The following is a 23,552-nucleotide window of genomic DNA, read 5'->3' on the forward strand; positions in this document are numbered from 1 at the left end:
AAAAATGACATTTTCAGCGGGAAAAACTCGGAATTCCGCAGATCCGCGGAAAATTCTCATCCCTGAAAGTCGATAAATAAAATACAAAACATCCGACAAAATAATCATTTCCGCTTAGAATGTAAACGCACCGGCGAAATGACAGGAGCAATTTGTGAAAAAGGCGATAATTCTCTAAGAAAAAAAAAAAAAAAAAAAGATAATTTTGGGGGTTTTGTTTTCAAGTAGAGCTTTTATGGCCCTTTTCCACTACCCTTTTTCAGCTCACTTCAGCTCGCTTCAGCCCGTCACGGCTCGCGTTTCGACTACCAAAAAACAGCACGACTCAGCTCGCTTCAGCCCTGCTTAGCCCCTAAAACTCGCACCGTTTTGGAGTGGGGCTGAAGCGAGCCAAAGCGAGCCGAGTGAGGCTGGGGGCGTGAGCAGACACTCCCCTGTGCACTGATTGGTGAGGAGGAGTGTCCTCACATGCCCACACACGCCCCGCAAGCACACTGGGATCTGTAAACACCGTAAACCCGGAAGGAGAAGAATTACGAGAATTTCTGAAGCCTTATGCGCCTCGCCTCAAATATACGCTCTTGCCAGTATCTGTTGGCGTTGTCGGTGACTACAAGCCACAGAACCAAGACCAGCAACACTAACGACTCCATGTTTATTGTTTACTATTCGGGTCGTGAGACTACCGCTTAAAAGCTCACTGATGTCACTGTTTGCGCTGCTTAACGACATCACGTGACGTCCACCCACTTTCGCTAACTCCACCCAATGTGTCCACCCACTTCCAGCCAGCACGGTTCAGCGCGGTTGTAGTCGAAATGCAACTCCAACAGCCCCGCTCAGCTCGACTCAGCACGGCACGGCTCAGCCCGACTCAGCCGCGTTTGTAGTGGAAAAGCGGCATTATTTCGTCTTCGGTTGGTTCAGCAAACACAGTCCGCCATTTTGTTTTTCTCTACTGTATATATGAGATGACAGCGTTAAAGTAGCCAATCAGAGCGCACGATTGCTTATATCCAGTGAATGTGGATCGAATAAACACCTGTTATTTGCCTTGCGGTTGGAAGTTTATGCAATGCTGTCAGTCTGAGAAAATCATCAGCGCTGTGGTATAAAGTGTACTGAGGAAGACGCACCTCAGGACCTGCATTTCATTCCTGAAGGCCTGCAGCTGCTCCGGCGTCGGCTCGGTCACTTTCAGAATCTTGATGGCGACGTCGCCGTGCCACTTGCCCTTGAAGACGGTGCCGAAGGAGCCGGCGCCGATGCGCTTCTGTGTGGTTACTTGGTGCGAGGGCACTTCCCAGTAGTAGCTCGAGTCTCTGTAGCGCTAAGGAACCCAAAACAATCCAAATCCACTTCAGATTATTTTCACGCTACTCATCCTGAACAACAATCCTGAAAATGGGCTATACATAGTTTTCACTGACGTCACGGCATTCCGGGGAACACCCTCCAGCCGCCATCTTGTGGGGCAAACAAAATGGACCATCGCCATTACCGGCTGCGTTATCTCAGACGAATTTATGAAGTTATATACCGTATTTTTCGGACTATAAGTCGCACTTTTTTTCATGGTTCGGCTGGCAATGCGACTTATATTCCGGTGCGACGTATATATGTTTTGTTTTGTTTTTTTCACCGCGGAATAACTGGAGCTGATGCTGAGTCTGACGACAGCCACGCAGAAGAAGAGGAAACGGCGCTTCATCTGCCGCTGAAGTTGGCAGAGTTGTTCAGAAGCGACACCGAGGATGAGGAATTCAATGGATTTGCTGATTTGGAGTGAAATCATCAGCTTGATAAACTTGATTGACCTGTGTTTTATTATTAATGATAGGCCTATAGTTATTTAAATAAGTTATGTAATGATTTTAGGCAGTGCTTAATTTGTGAAGTGGGAGGTCCTGGAACGCAGGAGGTGGGTGGGTCCGGCGACTCAAAAAAAAAAAAAAAGGCGGGGGATGGTTTACTATAACTTTACGCACATGCGCTTATTGTGTGTGTAAAATAATAATAATAATAATAATAATAATCAGACATTATGATCTTAGAAAACGCTTTAGTGACAAACAGTTACAGACAGTAATATGTCGTGATATTATATTATAAAATATTAATTTTTATTAGTCTATATATTAAATTATATATTACATTTATCTTCTAAAATAACAGACTGTACTCATCACAACCGGTTTATTTCACCATTGGAGATCAGATCACACAAGACATGAGTTAAATGACTCATTTTAAGGATTTAAGTAGGGGATTTAAAAGCGGTTGTTGTTTTTTTTTTTTCACTAGACGGTTGTTTTTACTACCGTACCTGTCTTTGGAGATGATATACCTATAGCCTACTTGACCTCTGATTTGATGAAATAAAATTCGACAAAAATGAAGAATGACTCTCCTCGATGATGACTACAGCTTTAACACAGATGAAAGAGCCATGGGGCGATAATAAGCCCTACCGGTAAAAATATTCTAAAAGCAAACTGATTAATGAATCAGTAATAGGCTACTAATATTAGTTATAATAATAATATAGGCTATTAGTAATAACGATAGTGATAGTATTAAAGATAGTAGTAGATATTTAAAATAATCAGACTAGGCTACTTACAGGGCAAAGGGCGCGTTATCACTGCTCAGCTGTTCGTTTATTAAATAAACAATGCAGTCGCGCAGTAACCACGCGCCGCTTATCAGATACAATCACAGATTCTATGGATAGAATAACCCTTCAAAAAAGTGCGACTTATAGTCCGGTGCGACGTATATATGTTTTTTTCGTCTTCATAATGCATTTTTTGGCTGATGCGACTTAAACTCCGGAGCGACGTATAGTCCGGAAAATACGGTAGTCAGTTTTCTAAAATAAAGATCAATGTCGGCAAAATCAAGCAAACAGAAGTATATACAGTGGGGAAAAAAAGTATTTAGTCAGCCACCAATTGTGCAAGTTCTCCCACTTAAAAAGATGAGACAGGCCTGTAATTTTCATCATAGGTACACTTCAACTATGAGAGACAGAATGGGGGGAAAGAATCCAGGAAATCACATTGTAGGATTTTTAATGAATTAATTGGTAAATTCCTCGGTAAAATAAGTATTTGGTCACCTACAAACAAGCAAGATTTCTGGCTCTCATAGACCTGTAACTTCTTTAAGAGGCTCCTCTGTCCTCCACTCGTTACCTGTATTAATGGCACCTGTTTGAACTCGTTATCAGTATAAAAGATACCTGTCCACAACCTCAAACTCCACTATGGCCAAGACCAAAGAGCTGTCAAAGGACACCAGAAACAAAATTGTAGACCTGCACCAGGCTGGGAAGACTGAATCTGCAATAGGTAAGCAGCTCGGTGTGAAGAAATCAACTGTGGGAGCAATTATTAGAAAATGGAAGGCATACAAGGCCACTGATAATCTCCCTCGATCTGGGGCTCCACGCAAGATCTCATCCCGTGGGGTCAAAATGATCACAAGAACGGTGAGCAAAAATCCCAGAACCACACAGGGGGACCTAGTGAATGACCTGCAGAGAGCTGGGACCAAAGTAACAAAGGCTACCATCAGTAACACACTACGCCGCCAGGGACTCAAATCCTGCAGTGCCAGACGTGTCCTCCTGCTTAAGCCAGTACATGTCCAGGCCCGTCTGAAGTTTGCTAGAGAGCATCTGGATGATCCAGAAGAGGATTGGGAGAATGTCATATGGTCAGATGAAACCAAAATAGAACTTTTTGGTAAAAACTCAACTTGTCGTGTTTGGAGGAGAAAGAATGCTGAGTTGCAGCCAAAGAACACCATACCCACTGTGAAGCATGGGGGTGGAAACATCACGCTTTGGGGCTGTTTTTCTGCAAAGGGACCAGGACGACTGATCCGTGTAAAGGAAAGAATGAATGGGGCCATGTATCGTGAGATTTTGAGTGAAAACCTCCTTCCATCAGCAAGGGCATTGAAGATGAAACGTGGCTGGGTCTTTCAGCATGACAATGATCCCAAACACACCGCCCGGGCAACGAAGGAGTGGCTTCGTAAGAAGCATTTCAAGGTCCTGGAGTGGCCTAGCCAGTCTCCAGATCTCAACCCCATAGAAAATCTTTGGAGGGAGTGGAAAGTCCGTGTTGCCCAGCGACAGCCCCAAAACATCACTGCTCTAGAGGAGATCTGCATGGAGGAATGGGCCAAAATACCAGCAACAGTGTGTGAAGACCTTGTGAAGACTTACAGAAAACGTTTGACCTCCGTCATTGCCAACAAAGGGTATATAACAAAGTATTGAGATGAACTTTTGTTACTGACCAAATACTTATTTTCCACCATAATTTGCAAATAAATTCTTTAAAAAAAATCAGACAATGTGATTTTCTGGATTTTTTTTTCCTCATTTTGTCTCTCATAGTTGAAGTGTACCTATGATGAAAATTACAGGCCTCTCATCTTTTTAAAGTGGGAGAACTTGCACAATTGGTGACTGACTAAATAATTTTTTGCCCCACTGTAGATACATTAGACGACATCTCACGACAAAGGTATGCAGCCAAACTGGCCTTGATTGGGGGAATTGACCCCTACGAAGTGGACAAAGATGCATTTTCAAGTGACTATGCAGGGCTGCCATCCATATCGTACCCTGATATTGTGAACTATTTCGTGAATAGTAAAAGCGCCTACACACTTGACGACCTCAAAGCATACAAGTCGCTGGAGTCATACAATTATTTTGTCTGTGGCTGGGTCCGTCAAGTCCACCATATAAAAACAAGTGACAGTCGCGTCCTAATTACAGCCAAGGTATGTAAACATTGGAAATAGAAAACGTGACAAACGAGCGATATTAAGTGTACATTACAATGTAAACGTACACTCAGCGGTTCCAGTTAGGCATTCTCCAGAGATTGTTCACACGATGTTTTGGTTTCCAAAAACAAACTTAAACACAACTGATTATTTCAACAACTTACCACTTATAAAATGATTGGAGCAGACTTTGCTGTGTTTGGAAGGCTGATAATCCTTGCGGTTGATTCTCGCAAGCCATGGATTTCTCCTTTGTATGCTGAGTTTCTTTGTTTGCTCGCCTTTGTGCTCCCGTACAGTGGAAATTCCATAAAAGCTCCGCTTGACTTCATCATCTGACCTATTACGACAGCCGTGAATACAACACGTGTGCACCATTGCTAGCTTTAAATAGCCTGCTTGGGTTCTTTTGAAGACTTTGTACTCGCGCGTTACAATGTGTGCTCAGTGACCCGTACGGTAAGCTTGACCCGCAAGATGGCCGCCACTAGGGAATCCCCGACTCTGTGACGTCATGTGAAAACTATGTATAGAGATCTCAGTAAAGCTTCGAGCCTCTCACCTGATTCCTTTCCCTTTTTCCGTCCATGATGGGGGCTTGTTTCCGCTCCGGGGGCGATTTGGGTGGTTTTCGTCCTGGAGAGCCCAGGTGAGGTGGACTGGTCGAGGGCTTAGGAGAGGATTCTGGTCCTGTGGGAGATACTTTCACTAACATTCTCTTGTACAACATGCTGGTTATAACCGTGTATGGTTTAGGTGACTGTCATGCATGAACTGAAGGTGGAGAAAAATATCTACACATCACGGCTGGAGAAAATGTGGTGTGTAGAAAATGAAAGAATGTCACGTTATGATTAAAAAAAACAAAAATAAAACAAAAACTCACCCATTGGGCTGTTGGATTTTAATGCCTCCTAAATGAGAATGGGGGGAAAAAAAAAAAGAATAAAATGATGAAGTAAACCGAAAAGATGGCAGAAGCAGGTAGAAAAGTGAGTGTCCAGTACCAGGAACCGCCTCTCTGATTCCCGGATATATTTTATGGTGTCGGGATGTTTGATATAAGCTGCGTTGGCGTTAAATGATGCCTACTGTGTGGTGCAAAACAAACACTCCGAGACACTGATAATTATTACTATTCCTGATGGTTAATGAATGAATTTAGGACGAGATTTCATCATTCTTCAGTCCTGAGTCCAGGATCACCAATGAGTTCTTATCAGCTGAAAGCAGGGATTTAAAACACACACTTTGATCTAAATTGATATGGGTGTACTGGTTCAGCTGCGTCATTTCTGGAAGCTGAAATTGATCGTAACATTCCATAAAAGTTCTGAAACGATTCTATCAAACCATGACACTAAACCGTTTCCTAAAGAATCAAATCAATTCACTTCACGAGGTCAGAGATCCAGTCCCCGGTAGTGGACTCTGACTTTTGGACCGTGCTGTCTGTTTACTCAAACCATCCTGATGGTGGCTTTAAGGTGGCTTGGTGTGTCTGACCTCGATGACGTTGGCCGCTCCAGGCCCCAGCGTGCTGACCATGTGGACGTTGGGGGTTGAGGTGGAGCGAAGCCTCTGCAGAGACTGACCGTCCCCTCCCGGATTGGGGAAGTGGAACGCCGAGGGTGGCGAGAGCGTCGCTGAACTACAAAACACAGTTATTCATTTCAGAGAGATTTTTTTAAGCTACATAAGCCAATCAGATTCCCCCTCGAGGTAAAAACACACTTCTTTCTAACTATACGACGTGATGTTAAGTGTTATGTGACATAATCCCACGTGGACACGTACCATGCAGGCTCAGGTGTTAAGGGGATGTCAGTGGGGATGGATTCGGACACAACTACTTCATGGACTGGACAACTGAGAAACACACACACACACACACGGTCAATTCTCTATGCTTCGCTCATTCTGAATGAGAAACAGGAATCCCAAATACTGTACATCAAAACATAGTGCAGGCTCTCTCTCTCTCTCACACACACACACACACACCGTTCCATGTCCACGCAGACGGTGGGCACTTTACTGCTGCAGTGCTGGTGGAACTTGTAGCCGCACGTCTGACACCGGAAGCCATTAAACAGGAACTTGTGGCAGAAATCACAGTACGCTAACTTAAAGAAGGTTTTACGAACCTGGAAAGACGTTTTAAAGCAAGTTACAATGTGCGCCATAGTTACTTCATGCCAAGTAAAATTTACTACAATATCTATTTAAAAAAAATTTTAACAGGACACTGCAAACTACAAATGATGCACGTGGGGTCATGTTGACTCGACTCTGTGATTATTAAATGCAATTACACTGTAATAACACGTGTTAAATATTCTAATGGATACTTACAAAGTTGTGCATGGTGAGGGGGACGTCGTCCAAAACCTCGACAAGAAGCTCCTCTCCGACGAGGGGCGTGATGTCAGTGCTCCAATCGGTCAGCCTTTTACGACTAACAACAAAACGTTTAAATAATAATAATAATAATAAAGGTATTTACACAGGAACTGTACAACCCCCATTTCAAAAAAGTTGGGACAAAGTACAAATTGTAAATAAAAACGGAATGCAATGATGTGGAAGTTTCAAAATTCCATATTTTATTCAGAATAGAACATAGATGACATATCAAATGTTTAAACTGAGAAAATGTATCATTTAAAGAGAAAAATTAGGTGATTTTAAATTTCATAACAACAACACATCTCAAAAAAGTTGGGACAAGGCCATGTTTCCCACTGTGAGACATCCCCTTTTCTCTTTACAACAGTCTGTAAACGTCTGGGGACTGAGGAGACAAGTTGCTCAAGTTTAGGGATAGGAATGTTAACCCATTCTTGTCTAATGTAGGATTCTAGTTGCTCAACTGTCTTAGGTCTTTTTTGTCGTATCTTCCGTTTTATGATGCACCAAATGTTTTCTATGGGTGAAAGATCTGGACTGCAGGCTGGCCAGTTCAGTACCCGGACCCTTCTTCTACGCAGCCATGATGCTGTAATTGATGCAGTATGTGGTTTGGCATTGTCATGTTGGAAAATGCAAGGTCTTCCCTGAAAGAGACGTCGTCTGGATGGGAGCATATGTTGCTCTAGAACCTGGATATACCTTTCAGCATTGACGGTGTCTTTCCAGATGTGTAAGCTGCCCATGCCACACGCACTAATGCAACCCCATACCATCAGAGATGCAGGCTTCTGAACTGAGCGCTGATAACAACTTGGGTCGTCCTTCTCCTCTTTAGTCCGAATGACACGGCGTCCCTGATTTCCATAAAGAACTTCAAATTTTGATTCGTCTGACCACAGAACAGTTTTCCACTTTGCCACAGTCCATTTTAAATGAGCCTTGGCCCAGAGAAGACGTCTGCGCTTCTGGATCGTGTTTAGATATGGCTTCTTCTTTGAACTATAGAGTTTTAGCTGGCAACGGCGGATGGCACGGTGAATTGTGTTCACAGATAATGTTCTCTGGAAATATTCCTGAGCCCATTTTGTGATTTCCAATACAGAAGCATGCCTGTATGTGATGCAGTGCCGTCTAAGGGCCCGAAGATCACGGGCACCCAGTATGGTTTTCCGGCCTTGACCCTTACGCACAGAGATTCTTCCAGATTCTCTGAATCTTTTGATGATATTATGCACTGTAGATGATGATATGTTCAAACTCTTTGCAATTTTACACTGTCGAACTCCTTTCTGATATTGCTCCACTGTTTGTGGGCGCAGAATTAGGGGGATTGGTGATCCTCTTCCCATCTTTACTTCTGAGAGCCGCTGCCACTCCAAGATGCTCTTTTTATACCCAGTCATGTTAATGACCTATTGCCAATTGACCTAATGAGTTGCAATTTGGTCCTCCAGCTGTTCCTTTTTTGTACCTTTAACTTTTCCAGCCTCTTATTGCCCCTGTCCCAACTTTTTTGAGATGTGTTGCTGTCATGAAATTTCAAATGAGCCAATATTTGGCATGAAATTTCAAAATGTCTCACTTTCGACATTTGATATGTTGTCTATGTTCTATTGTGAATACAATATCAGTTTTTGAGATTTGTAAATTATTGCATTCCGTTCTTATTTACAATTTGTACTTTGTCCCAAATTTTTTGGAATCAGGGTTGTAATTCTTTCTCTGAAAAAGAGGCTCCGATTAGTGAGCGAGGCATCGTGCATAACGCCACACTCACCCTTCGAGGAGGCGGAAAACGGCGCAACATTCCTGATTGAGGCCTCGCACCTTGAGCGCTTTGTCCAGACTGTCGTGCACCGTCTGACCTGGACGCACGTTCACCTAAACACAGCAACTCTACGGTGAGGCTTTGCTCGTGTTTACAGAGAGCAGTAACTTACACCGTGTCCTAAACCGCGTCACTCGCCGGAGACCCGCGTTTGATTTGAATTTTCCCGGCGTGCACTCACCACTGTGCGCTGCTTGTTGGGGAGGTAGACACGGATGGTTCCTCCTCCTCGAGGAACGTCCTCTGGGCTCGTCTCCCCTGACGAGGAGCAGGACGACGTGGAGGACATGGCGTCTCCGCGGGGAAGCAGAGACGGGGAGGATGCAGCACTGAGCTTCAGTCAGCCGCAAGAGAGAAAGTGGATCAGAGTGGCGCCCTCACCTGGAGCCTAGGAGAACAACAAAAATACAAGAGCGGTAACAACACGGAGAATTTTCATACATGCGTGACAGGGCTTTTTCTAGAAAAATTTAGTACGAGGGCGCTCACCATGGCGAGGGAGCGAAGGTGCCGGTTGCCCCTCCCCCCGCTGTGCGAAGCCTTTGAAAAATTGAGGCTACAATGGGACATTCTGAGGCTATCTGACAGGGAAATTGTAACAAATTGTCTGTCAACATTGAAAAAGAAAGAAGTAATCATCTTCTGCCCCGGACAGTCTTTGGCTTTCTTCCGTTTCATACCGCTGGACGACATCTTTAAATGCCCAAGTGTCAACAAAAACAACTCGCGAACTACTTGTCAAAAGCTACTGCGCCGGCGGGTGAAAGGTCATTCAGTCTCGAGAAATCTCGCTCTACAAGTCAGCTGACCTTGTATGTAACCCATGTCAAATCTCGCAAGAGCGGCCGTGACAAGTAAACAACTAAACAACATGGCGCCTCAGTCTGGAAAACGCCAATTCGGATTGTTTTTGCACCGTCTGGCGGTGTATCTACTATGATTGGAATATTTTTGGAGTAATTATAACGCATTTGATGATCAGACACATTGTCATGTAGTGTTGCTGGGATGTTTTCACGGAGAAAAGATCGTTTTGAGAAAGATTGCATGTTGTGCAGTAGCATACAAGTGCATGGCCTAAAGGCCAATTTATGCTGACAACGCAGTCCTCGCAGACGGTGTCGCAGATAGCGTCTGCGTAGCCCCCCCACCTTCGCAGACGCTCTGCGCGCACCTCCCAAAAATTGTGACCACCGCAGAAGCCTCGCAGACAAGAGGGCTCTGATTGGTCCACTCTACATCCGCTGTACACGCACTTCCACTTCCCTACTTTCCCGGTTTGGTTTGTTTTCACGACCGCCATTTTTAAAAACACGAGCGAAGATGGAGCAGCACGAAGAGCGGTTGATCGAGGAAGTGAGGAAGTACGGACATCTATACGACTCCAGTTCTAGTCATTATAAGTAACCGGAGGATAAACACTCCACTAACCACACCCACCAACTACTCCTAGCGATTTCGCGACTTCGTGCCCCCTTGCGTTGTAGCGGTGAAGAACATCGCGCACGCCTATTACTCCCCGCTCAACGATAAATTACAACTGTCTGCGAAAGCCTTGTTGCAAGAGCATGCAGAGGCCTTAAGTGTGACTTGGGGTTCAATCAGCATTTCGGTAAGAGGGCGCACGCCGAGAGTAAGAGGGCGCAGCACCCCTGTTCCCCGGTTTAGATGAAAGCCTGCGTGATGTTCAATGCTTTACGAGACGCAGTGAACAAATCTGGAGGACTCGTTTAACTAAAATGAAAGCAGTAAGAATCTTAAAAACACTTGACAACCGCTCATCAGCAACTGACATCAACCAATCACATTTATAAAAAAAAAACCCTCACCATACAGAAGCATGAACTACAATAAAATTATATAACGACTTGCAGTAAATCGTTGTGAATGTAATACCGAGCAAAATCATTCCAAATGTGATTTTAGCAATTATTTTGCAGAGCTTCAAATGTGACTTGTGCATGTGTGTAGTCCTCTCATTTCACACTTAATCACCAAGCCTTAGTTCCCAAGCTGTTAAAACACCCCCCACACACACACACGACTTGTTCCATTTGTCAAGTCTGCTGGGTAACGATCCATGGGCAGTGCGAATCTCACCTCGACATGCTGCTTGATGGAGACAAACTGTGTGCACCAGCAGTCAATACCCCACAGCATGACTGCTCAATAAAATCTCGGAGATCAGGGTCTAAACCAAATAAACTGCATGACACGAATACAATCGCAAAAGCTCTTCATTAGGGACAGACCGATAGATCAAGAAGCCGATAAGATCCGTCGATATTGCTGCTTTGTAACCTTGCTGGTATCGGCTGCAACGAGGCAGATCGAAGGCCGATGAGGCGGCTTTATTCCGAGTTACACCGCTGACCAATCAGCCTGAAGGACTCACTGCACTGAGCAGCGAACAGAAACGTGCTGCATACGGATAAGTCAACGCTGTTTTAGTTATAAAGCTGATCGAGGTTAGGTTAGATTAGATCGGCATTGTGTGTTTACTTGCATAAGGAATCCAAGGGTCAGTTTCCTGTCGAAGTCAGTAAACTAGTTGGCATCAGATTTGTGTTCTACAGAAGGGGTGTTCACACGGCAACTTTTACTCCGGTGTAGCACCGGGGCTGCCCCGGTAGAGCGTTCACACGGTACAAAGTTATAGCGGTGTCGCCCCTGAAAGCTGCTTAAACCGGTGCAAATCTAACCCTGCTCGGGAGGTGGTTTAAGAAATGTACTCCGGAGTAAATGCTAGTTTGCGGGGCAGCACCGATATAAAATGGGCCGTCTGAACGCTACAGGGGTAGACTCGCTACGCGTGAGGAGAGTTGATTACATACGGGCATTGCGTAATTTGCATCCTGGTATTTTGTGCTTCCAAAATGGCGAATATCAACAACAACAGAACTGCGTGTCTTCCAGTGTTGCCAGATTGGGCGGTTTTAAGTGCATTTTGGCGGATTTGAACATATTTTGGGCTGGAAAATACTGTCAGCAGTATCTGGCAACACTGGTGTCCTCATCCACGTTGTTTTCCCGGCGCTTGGTGATGCCATGACAACCGGGTAAAGGAAGTACATTTTCACGCATGCGCATATTTCATTTCCGCATTATTACTATCGTATAGCACGGTCGCAAAAACTGCCGTGTGAACGCAAGTGGGGCTGCACCGGTGCTAACACGCTTCTCTCTAGTAAGCAGGGTTGTGACGTGTGAACACTCCACAAAATTTACACCGGTGTAAGATATATCGCAACTCGGGGTGGGCGGTTTGCACGGTATGATAACGTATGCGGTATTTTTTGACGAACGGTAGAGAGTTTGTCTCATAGCGTGTACCGCGATAGCTCATTGCCTCCTCTAGTTGGCAGTAATGCATAGTTTGAACGCCCGCCTGGCTGCTTCGAAGAACAACAACAACAACAACGGCGGCGAGTAGTGAAGAGACGGCAGCAGAGGAAGAGCTCGTGAAAAAAGTCGGCGCAACATCAGTAATCTGGACATGGTTTGGATTTAAAGTGACTGATATTAAAGGGGAACAGAGGGCAATATATAGAGAAAATATAACAATAAAACACATTAACGAACCTTATTCAAGACTTACAAAAGTTTTTTGTTCTAAGGTTGGAAAGTTATAGCGTTTTGAAAGTAGCTCGAGCAAACCATTTCCACAGTTTGAACAGCCCGCCATGATATTAATTTTATCCAATCAGAATGCACATTCATTTTCTCTGCGTAACACTCATGACGTATGTACGTGCCCAGTTGTGTTGGCTCATTGAGGTTGGGAATAGCACGTGTGAAATACCTGCTTCTGCCTCTTGCGACGATTTCGCAAGTCCACGGGTGGCGCCTAGCTCATTGCAGCAAATAAATTCTGCTGGACTCGTGAGCAACTCCACGTTACATTTTCCGCACGAGCACCACGCCGTGTCACCTGCACGCAGACGCTCTGCCCCGCCCCACGCTCGCCATGCCCATGGTCAGCATCAGTCTCATCCTGGCCGTCATCCGAGCTTTCTTCTCTTATTTCATCACCGGAGTCGAGAGTACCTCTCCTAGGTTCAAACTGGTACCATAGCCTGCTTGCAGTGTGTCTTGCAGGATCTCTTCGTATGATTCGACAGAGCTGTCGCTTTCACTCGATGCGCCTGACGCCATGATTACACGCTTATCTCCTCTATTTCGGAGAGTTCCGCTAGTGCAGTGGGTAGCGCTGACGTCACGGTCTTTTAAAAATGGCGACTCTTGTGCGGTTTAGCGTATAAAGTATTATATTTACAAATTACCAAGATATTTTGTTGTTTTCTAGTATATAAATGTGATAAAATACTTAAGAATACATTACTTTGTCACATCAGCAACTGTACATGTGACCGCTCACCAAATCCAGGGACACATGTTGGCCGAAACGAATCCGAGATAATCGCAAAAGAAGCATTTTTTTTTCGAAATTTGTGATTTTTGTTTTTTTTCCATCATGTGCAAGTTGAGATCTTGAAGAATGCAATCAGTATTTCAGATAATAGATTGTTTTGTTGGAAAAGCATAAATTTTTTGTTGCAAATTGTCTCGTTTTTGTCAGGACTGTAGCCTGCTGGGGTAAATTACCATATGGGCCATTCACATGATGATTTAAGTCATTTGGTTTTTTTTTTCCGCGAATCAGCTGTATGATCCGAGTTGAGCGCATGGCTACTTAACCTGCATACAGGCGTGTGATTTCACTATGGAATGAGGAAGCTAAACAGAGCGCAGAGTAGCTGAAACACCGCGAAGCAAACAGACACTCTGTATTTACATCGGAGATAATCATTTCTAGCAAAAAAAAAAAAACGCAACCTCGTTTTCCAGATTGAATGGAATACTTGAATGATCGGATGATACACGGACCGTTCTAGGACTACATTATTCCATCGGAGGCATTGGTGTGTGCAAGGCACCGTTTCTCTTTCTGATGGGGTAAGTTTATTAATCTAAGGCTGTGTGGTTATTTTTGCATGTAACGGAGAGTGTTGTGGTTTGGTTAAGCCTAGGTCACAACCGGACGTACGATTTTTTGGCCGTGTGATTTTTGGCGTTTCCCAAATTGCTGCGTTTTTTTTTTGTTCACGGAGAAAGACGCGCGTTGGCCGCAAGTTTGTCTTGCAACCTGAAAAAAACGTAAGCGCCTGTAGAGTTTGTTTGACATGACAACGAACCTCTGCGGCCGGTCTGCGGCTCGAAAATCAGCACATCACGCGCGCGCGCGCGCGCTCGTGCTTTTCTCGCGCGTTTCATGCGCGCTCTCCGTGTGTTTCTTGCGTTTTTTGCATGTAGACCGGCCGTAGGAGCGCATACCGTACGGCCGGCTGTGACCGAGGCTTTACATGAAACTAGCGTTGTGTTAGTTGTGTCATCATCGTGCTATCTTTCTTTCTTACGGTGTGAGTAATTTTTCAACCACAAAACGTTAAAGTATACTTTAGGACTTATTTTTGTACTTCATAATTGTGTTGGGCATACTTTGCATGGAAGGAAAATTGACGTGGTGATTAGTGTTGCACCGATACCGATACCAGTATCGGGCGGGGCCCCGATCTGGCACTAAAATGGTGGTATCGGTATTGGCGAGTAGCAAGAAATAGGGCGCCGAGACCATTTACCGATGCTAGTATGACACTTGAACGCAGCCTTCTCTCTCCCGACACTCACTACACTCTGTGTTGTGTGATCACACGTGATCACTGTGCATGCCTGCCAAGCACGCCAAGCAGCTATTGCTATAGACCTGCTCCAGACCAATGAGAGCCGGCCAATAGCCGCTCTTAACCAATACAGGGACAGCTTTTTCATGCGGAGGAAAAACAAACCACGAGAAGAAAATGTCGGCGGTCTGGACATATTTCAGCATAGAAACTCCGGCGAGTACAATGGCTACATGCAAGATTTGCGGCCTGAAAGTTTCGAGAGGTGGCGTTAAATCGGCCAGTTTCAATACCTCGAACCTGATAAAACATTTGAAGACGAAACATGTGAATGAACACAAAGAGTTTCTACTGGATTCACTTTGTATTAGTCTTTTTCCTGTTTCACAAAGGTAAGCAGCAGCCTGACAAAGCCATGATAGCAATGATTTTACATCCAAGTATGCAGCTCTTCATATATATAACGGAGTGGTATCGGTATGGTATCGGTATCGGCCGGTACTGCACAGCCAGGTATAGGTATCGGGGCCAAAAAAATGGTATCGGTGCAACACTAGTGGTGATCTTTGTTTACATGAAAGTAGCATCGTGCTAGCTCGTAGGGGGTAGGGCTTTCCTTAATGTCATGCAAATGAGCACCATTATGTGCCCGCCCTGCACCCAGAGTAGCTGAGATGGAAAACCTTGAGGGCGATTTTCTCCCTTTTCTGTTTTAAGAAGTATACACTTTCAAAAGGCCATACATTCTTCAAATATTGTCAGATCTCCACATGGAAGGCATCATTGGAAAGCTTAGAAACTGTACTTTCTGAATCTGTAATAACTCAATGTCCCCGGGCCGACATGTGTCCCTGGATTCTGTGATCTGCCACATATATTATATTATATTTGGTACCCCTTTAAACAAGAAAAATGTTATCTGCAAGATATGCCGGGCGACAGTGATCGCAAGACACGGTAACACAAGTACTGTAATCTGTTCATTCTTAGTTTTTTTAAAATATAAATATATGTCCTGCGTTTTCTGTTTTGCACAATAAAATTTCAATATTGCTGAAAACATCCTGATTGAAAGCTTTTACTTTTTGCTATGGTAACCACTAAGAAACTGTTCTGTTGTAATTTATATACAAAACTACAATACCGTGATGTATACCGTATACCGTCAGTGGCTCAAATTATACCGTGATATACATTTTTGGCCATACCGCCCACCCCTAATCGCAACAAAATACATCGGTGCAGCATCGATGCAAATATGTGCCGTGTGAACACCCCTGGAAACAACTACTTGCCACATCCTGACTGGGGCAGACGCGACACGCCTCCTCGACTGGGGCAGACGCACAGAGGCCGAGCCTCCTTCACCAGTATTGAAAGTGTGGTTTTGTTTTTTTCCCTTCCCCCAAAAGCAGAAATAAGTGTGTAACTGACCACAGAGTCCTGATCCTTGCATCTCATCAACAGCAGCATCACTTAAAGTGCTGATGACACGTTTTTGACATCTTTGGCGATGTTTTATAACATAAAAAGTAATTCCCGATGATCCATATATTAATTCACGAAGGCGCCTATTTTACAAGTTATGATAAAAAACGCAGCTATTTGGGCAAATTTGACGGGCTGCAGCACCCAGGAGACGAATGAGGAGGAGGAGCTATATGACGTCAGCGAAAGAACCTTCCTCCTCACTTACCAGTTTGTTGTTGATGCGACAGGTGTTCAGTTTATCATTATTTTATATTATAAAGTTATTATGCCTTCGCGTTGTGTTGCCGGCTTTTGCTCCAAAACCCACAAGGATGGGGTAAGTTTATTCAAGTTTCCCAGAGATCCCGAGCTGCATGCGAAGTGGGTGAAGCAAGTCAGGCGCACTCGTGACAAGTGGGAGCCCACACCAACATCCGTCCTGTGCTCTGAACACTTCGATTTGGATTGTTTTGGCACCCTTCCCAGTTTAAAAGAATCTCTTGGGTGTTCAGTTCAGCACAAACGTGTGTTACTACCATCAGCAGTGCCTACACAGTGTTGCCAGATTGGGAGGTTTCCCGCCCAGTTGTGCGGTTTCAAGTGCATTTTGGTGGGTTTTGAACATATTTCGGGCTGGAAAACGTCAGCAGTATCATCTAACAGATACTGCTGACGTTTTCCAGCCCAAAATATGTTCAAAACCCACCAAAATGCACTTGAAACCGTCCAATCTGGCAACACTGGAAGACACGCAGTTCTGTTGTTGTTGATATTCGCCATTTTGGAAGCGCAAAATACCAGGATGCAAATTATGCAACGCCCGTATGTAATCAACTCTCCCAATCTGGCAACACTGCCAGTATTCCGGAAGGGGTCTACTAGTAGCTATGCCGGATCCAGCAGTCGCCTGGGACAAGGCGACTCCTCCAAAGACAGTCCTCCTGTCAGAACATGTGTTGTGAAACGACATAAGATAAAAGGTACGTAGAGCTACAGATTCTACATGATAATCATAAAGTCGGCGTGATATCAGTCATGTATTTGCTTGTGAAAGCTTGCGGCTTTCATGTAACTGCCGCCTAGCAACGAGAGGCAAAGGGTAAAGAGGGTAGGCTATCATAGATTCTATTCGGAAGAGATCGACACAATTCTAGACTCCCAGAAGAGGAAGAGCTAGCACTAGAGAGTTCACCGGCGTTTTCATGCGCCATTTCCATTGAGTAGAACCAGAGTAGAACAGCCAGTGAACCGCAGCGTGTTCTTCCGCTGACGTCACAGCATGGCCGCGAGCCACGGACCCAGTTTTCTTGCGCTGTGCAATTAAAAGTTGGATATTCGCGTAAAAACAGCTTCTTTTCACGTAATTATAACAGAAATCTCACATGTTTGCCATGTTGTATAGTTTATTTAAGAAATTGCATAGAGTCATGTTCGTGTCATCAGCACTTTAACCTGTGGTTCGAGGGACAACGTCAAGGAATCCCCTCCACACCGTTTTGGTCATGCCAAAAAAAAAAAAAAAACCCACAAGATGCTTCTCAAGTCCACAATACAACTTTGGTCACTACGGGAATGCAAACAGCTTCCTGAACATCCCATTAGCAGACTGCTTATGAGTCAGCTCTCCCAACCGAGAGGCAAGATTTGACATGATGTGGGCGAAATGAAAATGTTAGATCACGACAGACAGACAGTCAGTCAATGTCAAACAGACCGTATAAACTGCCACAGAATTACATTTTAACTCGTTATTCTTGCTGTCAAGGGCAAGTGCTGTGATCGCTCCTTCGTGTGCACTCTGTATCTGACTTCTCTGATGAAATGCACACAGACACCACCAGGTACTTTACAGATCCTATTAACGGACTTATTAAAATGCCTTCATTTTTCCAGGAAGCCAAGTGTATAAAAGGACGCAGTGTAATTTAACCCAAACGTATGATAAGCTACTCGTAATTTGACCCAAGTCCTGTGCTGTATCTCAAGCTGACGCCTTTCAACACGCAGAAGACGAGCACAAATTAATTACTTTGCTTTGTTCTCTTGAAAGCAGAGTTAGAGATAAGACAAACTAAGCGATCAGGACGTGAGCAAAAACTATTGACTGAAAACTCTAGATAATTCCTGCACAGATCTCCATCCGAAATCGCCGCACGCTTCCACTGAAAACGAAAGGTAACACTGATGAAAGAAACGAGGGTCCAGGATCCAGCCCTTTGTAAGAGTCAGGAATTTTTAAAGTTTTTTTTTTTTGCTTACATGTTCGTGAAAGAGGAGTAAAACACTTTGAGGCACGCCGTTATTGAAAAGAAATCAACTTCGGTTTTTACGAAGGAGCGCATTGCGTTCACAGCACATGGCGGTTGATTAAAGCGGAACTGAAGTCATTTTTAAACCTGCCTTATTTCTTAATTAACGTGTTATTCAATTACGTTTTCGGTTTTAGTAACCTTATATTGTGACTCATTTTGGCAACTAATTGCAATTAAATATTATACTTAACGGCCTATTGGGTTTTTAGCCGTGTTGAATTTAGTTCGTTTGGTCCACGGCAGGCGTCGCTCATCTGCGCGATCTTCACGAGACTTTGAAACGTGACGTGTCAGCGCTGCCATTTCGAAAACTGTTTTCCTCAAACAATGACACAAAAACGAGTTTAAATGACGATTAGTGCCTACTCTTTTCGAACTTTCCCGATTGCTGTCAAAACAAACAAAACTTCCGGCTCGATTACGTCAGCATCCGAAAGAGGGCGCGTGCGTCTTTTGACGACGTTGGCTGCTTTACTTCCGTCCTATGAAGTCTCGCACAGGTCTCAACGAATCTCGTTCACGGCTGTTGCTTTGACATATGGACTGATATTACAGAGCATATTTCAAAACACTCAACTTGCTATAGCAGCGACAAAATACAGCAGCTATCAAAATTCATTCTGATATTTAATAAAATGAGATAAATAGAATTTTGATGATTAAAAAAAATTGCCTTCAGTTCTGCTTTAATTTGCTAGAACAGCTCGCTCGGTCACGGTGATTCATCACTGGAGCTGAGATTTACGTTTTTCCCCAAGTGATGCAAGAAATGTGTGATGAATCAGAATGCCAACGAACCACACAGAGTGCATGCGTGCGCACGCACACAGTTATACACCATCAAAATAGAACAGCATCAATATGCACATACAAGTACAATAGAAGTAAAAACATTTATTTTGCCGTGTTCACACTTATACCGGTACGAAAGTGGTATAACTGTATCGATACAAAGTATACCGGTACAGTTTAGTGTATCTGTCCACACTAGCGAGAAATGTTTGCGGTTTTCTTTCACGGTAGTTGAAATGCGTGTGCGTGAAATGTTTCCGTGGTTACCGAGTAACTTCCTTCCGAAAATATATGGCCATGATCTCGAGAAAACAAAAATATTTCATGATCTCAGCTGGATCACTGTATCTCCGTCTGTAGAGATGAAGCCGGGCCAGTCTTCTGTGGAGGTGCCGCGGACCAATTTTGAAATGATCCCTTAATAAAAGACTTAATGCAATCTCTCCCTGTCTCAACCCCTGATCAAAATATTGCCTTATTAGGTGATCGATTATTCCAGACATTCTAATGACCAAAGTTGCGTCTATACAGAATGAGAAACAGCCCCAAAGTCAGCATATCACAAGTCTCTTGGCGCACCTGAATGAACCATTTCTCAGCTGTTTACTCGAGATCATGAAATAACGGTTTTGTTTTCTCGAGATCTCGAATTAGTTGTGTTGTTTTCTCAAGATCCTGAATTAATTATGTCGTTATCTCGGGATAACAAGGTGAATTAAAAAAAAAAAAAAAAAAAAAAAAGGATTATATGAAGGGCCTCTCTTGGCTTCCGTACGGATGAAACAACGTGTGTGTGCTTTTTGTTGTCAATGTACAGTCTGTATTTCTGGTGGTCGTTTATTCAGTCGGCGCGTATACAACGCGCGAGGCAGTTGAGAAAGAAACAAAGAAAACGAATCTCCGTTCTTCACTATTTTATTCAGCGAAGACATCGATTGAGGTGTGCGACTTTGCGCATGCGTATTGATACAGAGCCGCTTCAGTGAAGCGCTACAGTACTGATACGAAACCCATACATTTGTGGGTTTCGTACCGAGGTGCTGCGGTACGAAAGTAGTTTCGTATCGGTACAAAATCCCTAGTGTGGACAGGGTAATTGTCACATGTACACTTCAAGCACAGCGAAATTCATCCTCTGCACACACACCCAGAGCAGTGGGCAGCAGTCAGGGGTTAAGTACCTCGCTCAAGGGCACTTCAGCCCAAGGCCGCCCCACGTTAACCTAACTCCCAAAAATTGTGACCACCGCAGAAGCCTCGCAGACAAGAGGGCTCTGATTGGTCCACTCTACACGCACTTCCGCTTCCCTACTTTCCCGGTGTGGTTTGTTTTCACGACCGGCATTTTTAAAAACACGAGCGAAGATGGAGCAGCATGAAGAGCGGTTGATCGAGGAAGTGAGGAAGTACGGACATCTATACGACTCCAGTTCTAGTCATTATAAGTAACCGGAGGATCAACACTCCACTAACCACACCCACCAACTACTCCTAGCGACTTCGTGCCCCCTTGCGTTGTGGCGGTGAATAACATCGCGCACACCTATTACTCCCCGCTCAACGATAAATTACAACTGTCTGCGAAAGCCTTGTCGCAAGAGCATGCAGAGGCCCTTAGAGTCGCCAGTTAACCTAACCTGCATGTCTTTGGACTGTGGGGGAAACCGGAGCACATGGAGGAAACCCACGCGGACACGGGGAGAACATGCAAACTCCACACAGAAAGGCCCTCGCCGGCTGCTGGGTTCGAACCCAGACCTTCTCGCTACCGTGCCGGCCAATAGTAGTAACATCCCCTGGGAAGCCATGAGTGGTTAGTGAAGCAGCTTTGGGACCAAAAGGTTGCCGGTTCAATTCCCAGGACCTGGATGAATGGATCAAGTGCCCTTGAGTAAGACACCTAAACCCCAACTACTCCCCTGTCATGTCATGACGCAAGCCATTACAATTAACGCATGTGTTAATTAACAGGGCTCGTGAGACTCATCACCTGTTGCACTACAAACACAAGACGACCATAATTAACTTGACAACAATCTCATTCAGAGCACAACCACAATTATCCACACACCGCAGAGATTTTCCCAATAAACGCCTCAGTGAGCTGAACTACCTGCTACTAAGAGAGATTTTTTTTTGGACCAATGCCAATCGCTTCTCACTCCCTACATTAACGCACTCCCTTTGATTAACACCAAACAATGGCTTCCGCGTCCTAGGTAGCGCACTACACGGCCAACAGGGAGCCGTTTGGGATTCAGCCAATTCCTGAGCCTTCATCTGAGCTGTGTTCACCCTGACACCGCGGCACAGAGCTCAGAAACGCAGCTCTTATCCTGTCTTAATTATTGCTGAACTGTTTTAAGAGTTCATTCCCACCGGAAAAGGAAAAAAAAAAAAAACCTCCACGGCATCTTCACGAGCCGGAAAGGGATTAACGTTAGGCGGCTATCTTGACCTGCTAAGACCGCTAAAGCTAACTGAATAGCATTACTCATGTTAGCAATGCAGCCTAGTTTTATAAGAATAAAAAAGTACAAACACGCTCACTTCGCTTAATTTCATTTCAAGTATCTATAACTCAACACCCCGAGACGTTTATTCCACCGCAGCGGACCAACAATATGTATTCTGTCTACAAGCAAAAGTTACACTTTGCTTATTTTGTTTCTGAAGTAAATACTCACCTGAGGCGGCGGCCATCTTGAATTCTCTCAATCTGAAGTCAGATCAGCGAAAGATTGCAGGCAAAGAGGTCCGCCTACATCTCGCGCTCTGATTGGTCCAGTTTTACAACTCGCCGCTCTGATTGGTTGATCTTGTTCATGGTTGCAGGCCAATCACAAGGCTGACGTGTGATGCAAAAAAGGTGTTAAAGAAGCCACATCGTGCTTGGCAGTGTCACAGCCGGGATTGACATCACATCAAACCTGAGTTAAACTGGATCATATTGTGAACCAATTTTAACGTGTAAATATTATTAATATTCGACTGATTTAAATTGATTACATCAGTTTTGTAACACATACAGTTTGGTCTCAACGACTAATTAATTTACAATGAGTGCAGTTCCAAAGGATCACCACTAGATGGCAGGGCAAGCACTCAGCCTTCAGAGCAGCTTGGAAAGGCAGAGTCTGAAACAGTCATTTCTGAAGGTTAATTAGAATTAAAAACAATCATGCTAGAAGCGTAAACACACACACACGTTGCACTGTCTATTAATAATGTTGACCTGTATTTTTAATAAATTAAGTTCATAAATGTCTCAGTTCAACCAAGCTACAAATTATATTGCGAATATTTATATTAATAAATATACACTACCGTTCAAAAGTTTGGGGTCACTTTGAAATATCCTTATTTTTGAAAGAAAAGCACTGTTCTTTTCAATGAAGATCACTTTAAACTAATCAGAAATCCACTCTATACATTGCTAATGTGGTAAATGACTATTCTAGCTGCAAATGTCTGGTTTTTGGTGCAATATCTCCATAGGTGTATAGAGGCCCATTTCCAGCAACTCTCACTCCAGTGTTCTAATGGTACAATGTGTTTGCTCATTGCCTCAGAAGGCTAATGGATGATTAGAAAACCCTTGTACAATCATGTTAGCACAGCTGAAAACAGTTGAGCTCTTTAGAGAAGCTATAAAACTGACCTTCCTTTGAGCAGATTGAGTTTCTGGAGCGTCACATTTGTGGGGTCGATTAAATGCTCCAAATGGCCAGAAAAATGTCTCGACTATATTTTCTATTCATTTTACAACTTATGGTGGTAAATAAACGTGTGACTTTTCATGGAAAACACGAAATTGTCTGGGTGACCCCAAACTTTTGAACGGTAGTGTACAACAACACTACTACTACTTCTACAACAACAACTAATAATAATAAAGTCGTAGAGATTTATTTAAGCCAAATGCAACAACTGGTGTGTATTAATATAAACCAAAAATAGAACATAGAGACAAGCAATATGTAGCTATTTATTGAATAACGTTTTTGTTCCAAGTAAAACATGACGTGATGTATATTTATAAACTATTTTACGAAAATGAAGAAATAACTATTACCTTACACTAATAAGCGAGCACCTTGAATGAATAAATAAATGTCAGTATTTTTGCCAAAACAAAACCACACGCGACATTTTTGCTCCAAAATTATTTTTCCCCGTGGCTGCATCCCCAATTGCGCCCTTCGTCCTATCTAGGTACACTATATAGGGTGTGTAAGAAGGGCTTTC

General features: G+C 43.9%; 1 protein-coding gene across 3 annotated transcripts in view; it reads right to left on the reverse strand.

The window, feature by feature from the left end:
* Positions 1-23,481, reverse strand: part of araf (A-Raf proto-oncogene, serine/threonine kinase) — a 38,084-nt gene extending 14,603 nt beyond the window's left edge. The window contains exons 1-12 of one of the 3 annotated variants that reach the window (XM_060906702.1): positions 23,380-23,481; positions 22,363-22,441; positions 21,992-22,244; positions 9,231-9,437; positions 8,999-9,102; positions 7,165-7,267; positions 6,814-6,956; positions 6,607-6,678; positions 6,316-6,460; positions 5,696-5,723; positions 5,372-5,499; positions 1,137-1,330 (exon numbers count right to left, since the gene is read on the reverse strand). In XM_060906702.1, the coding sequence (XP_060762685.1) occupies positions 1,137-1,330; positions 5,372-5,499; positions 5,696-5,723; positions 6,316-6,460; positions 6,607-6,678; positions 6,814-6,956; positions 7,165-7,267; positions 8,999-9,102; positions 9,231-9,338 (1,025 nt within the window). In that variant the 5' untranslated portion in view covers positions 9,339-9,437; positions 21,992-22,244; positions 22,363-22,441; positions 23,380-23,481. Of the gene's footprint in view, positions 1-1,136; positions 1,331-5,371; positions 5,500-5,695; positions 5,724-6,315; positions 6,461-6,606; positions 6,679-6,813; positions 6,957-7,164; positions 7,268-8,998; positions 9,103-9,230; positions 9,438-21,991; positions 22,245-22,333; positions 22,442-23,379 lie in introns of all 3 variants that reach the window. The other 2 variants (XM_060906703.1, XM_060906704.1) reach the window with 2 other exon arrangements.
* Between the last annotated feature and the right edge of the window lie 71 nt (positions 23,482-23,552).

This window comes from Neoarius graeffei, chromosome 24, assembly GCF_027579695.1.
Source record: "Neoarius graeffei isolate fNeoGra1 chromosome 24, fNeoGra1.pri, whole genome shotgun sequence".
In the NCBI taxonomy this organism is placed as follows: Eukaryota; Metazoa; Chordata; class Actinopteri; order Siluriformes; family Ariidae; genus Neoarius; species Neoarius graeffei.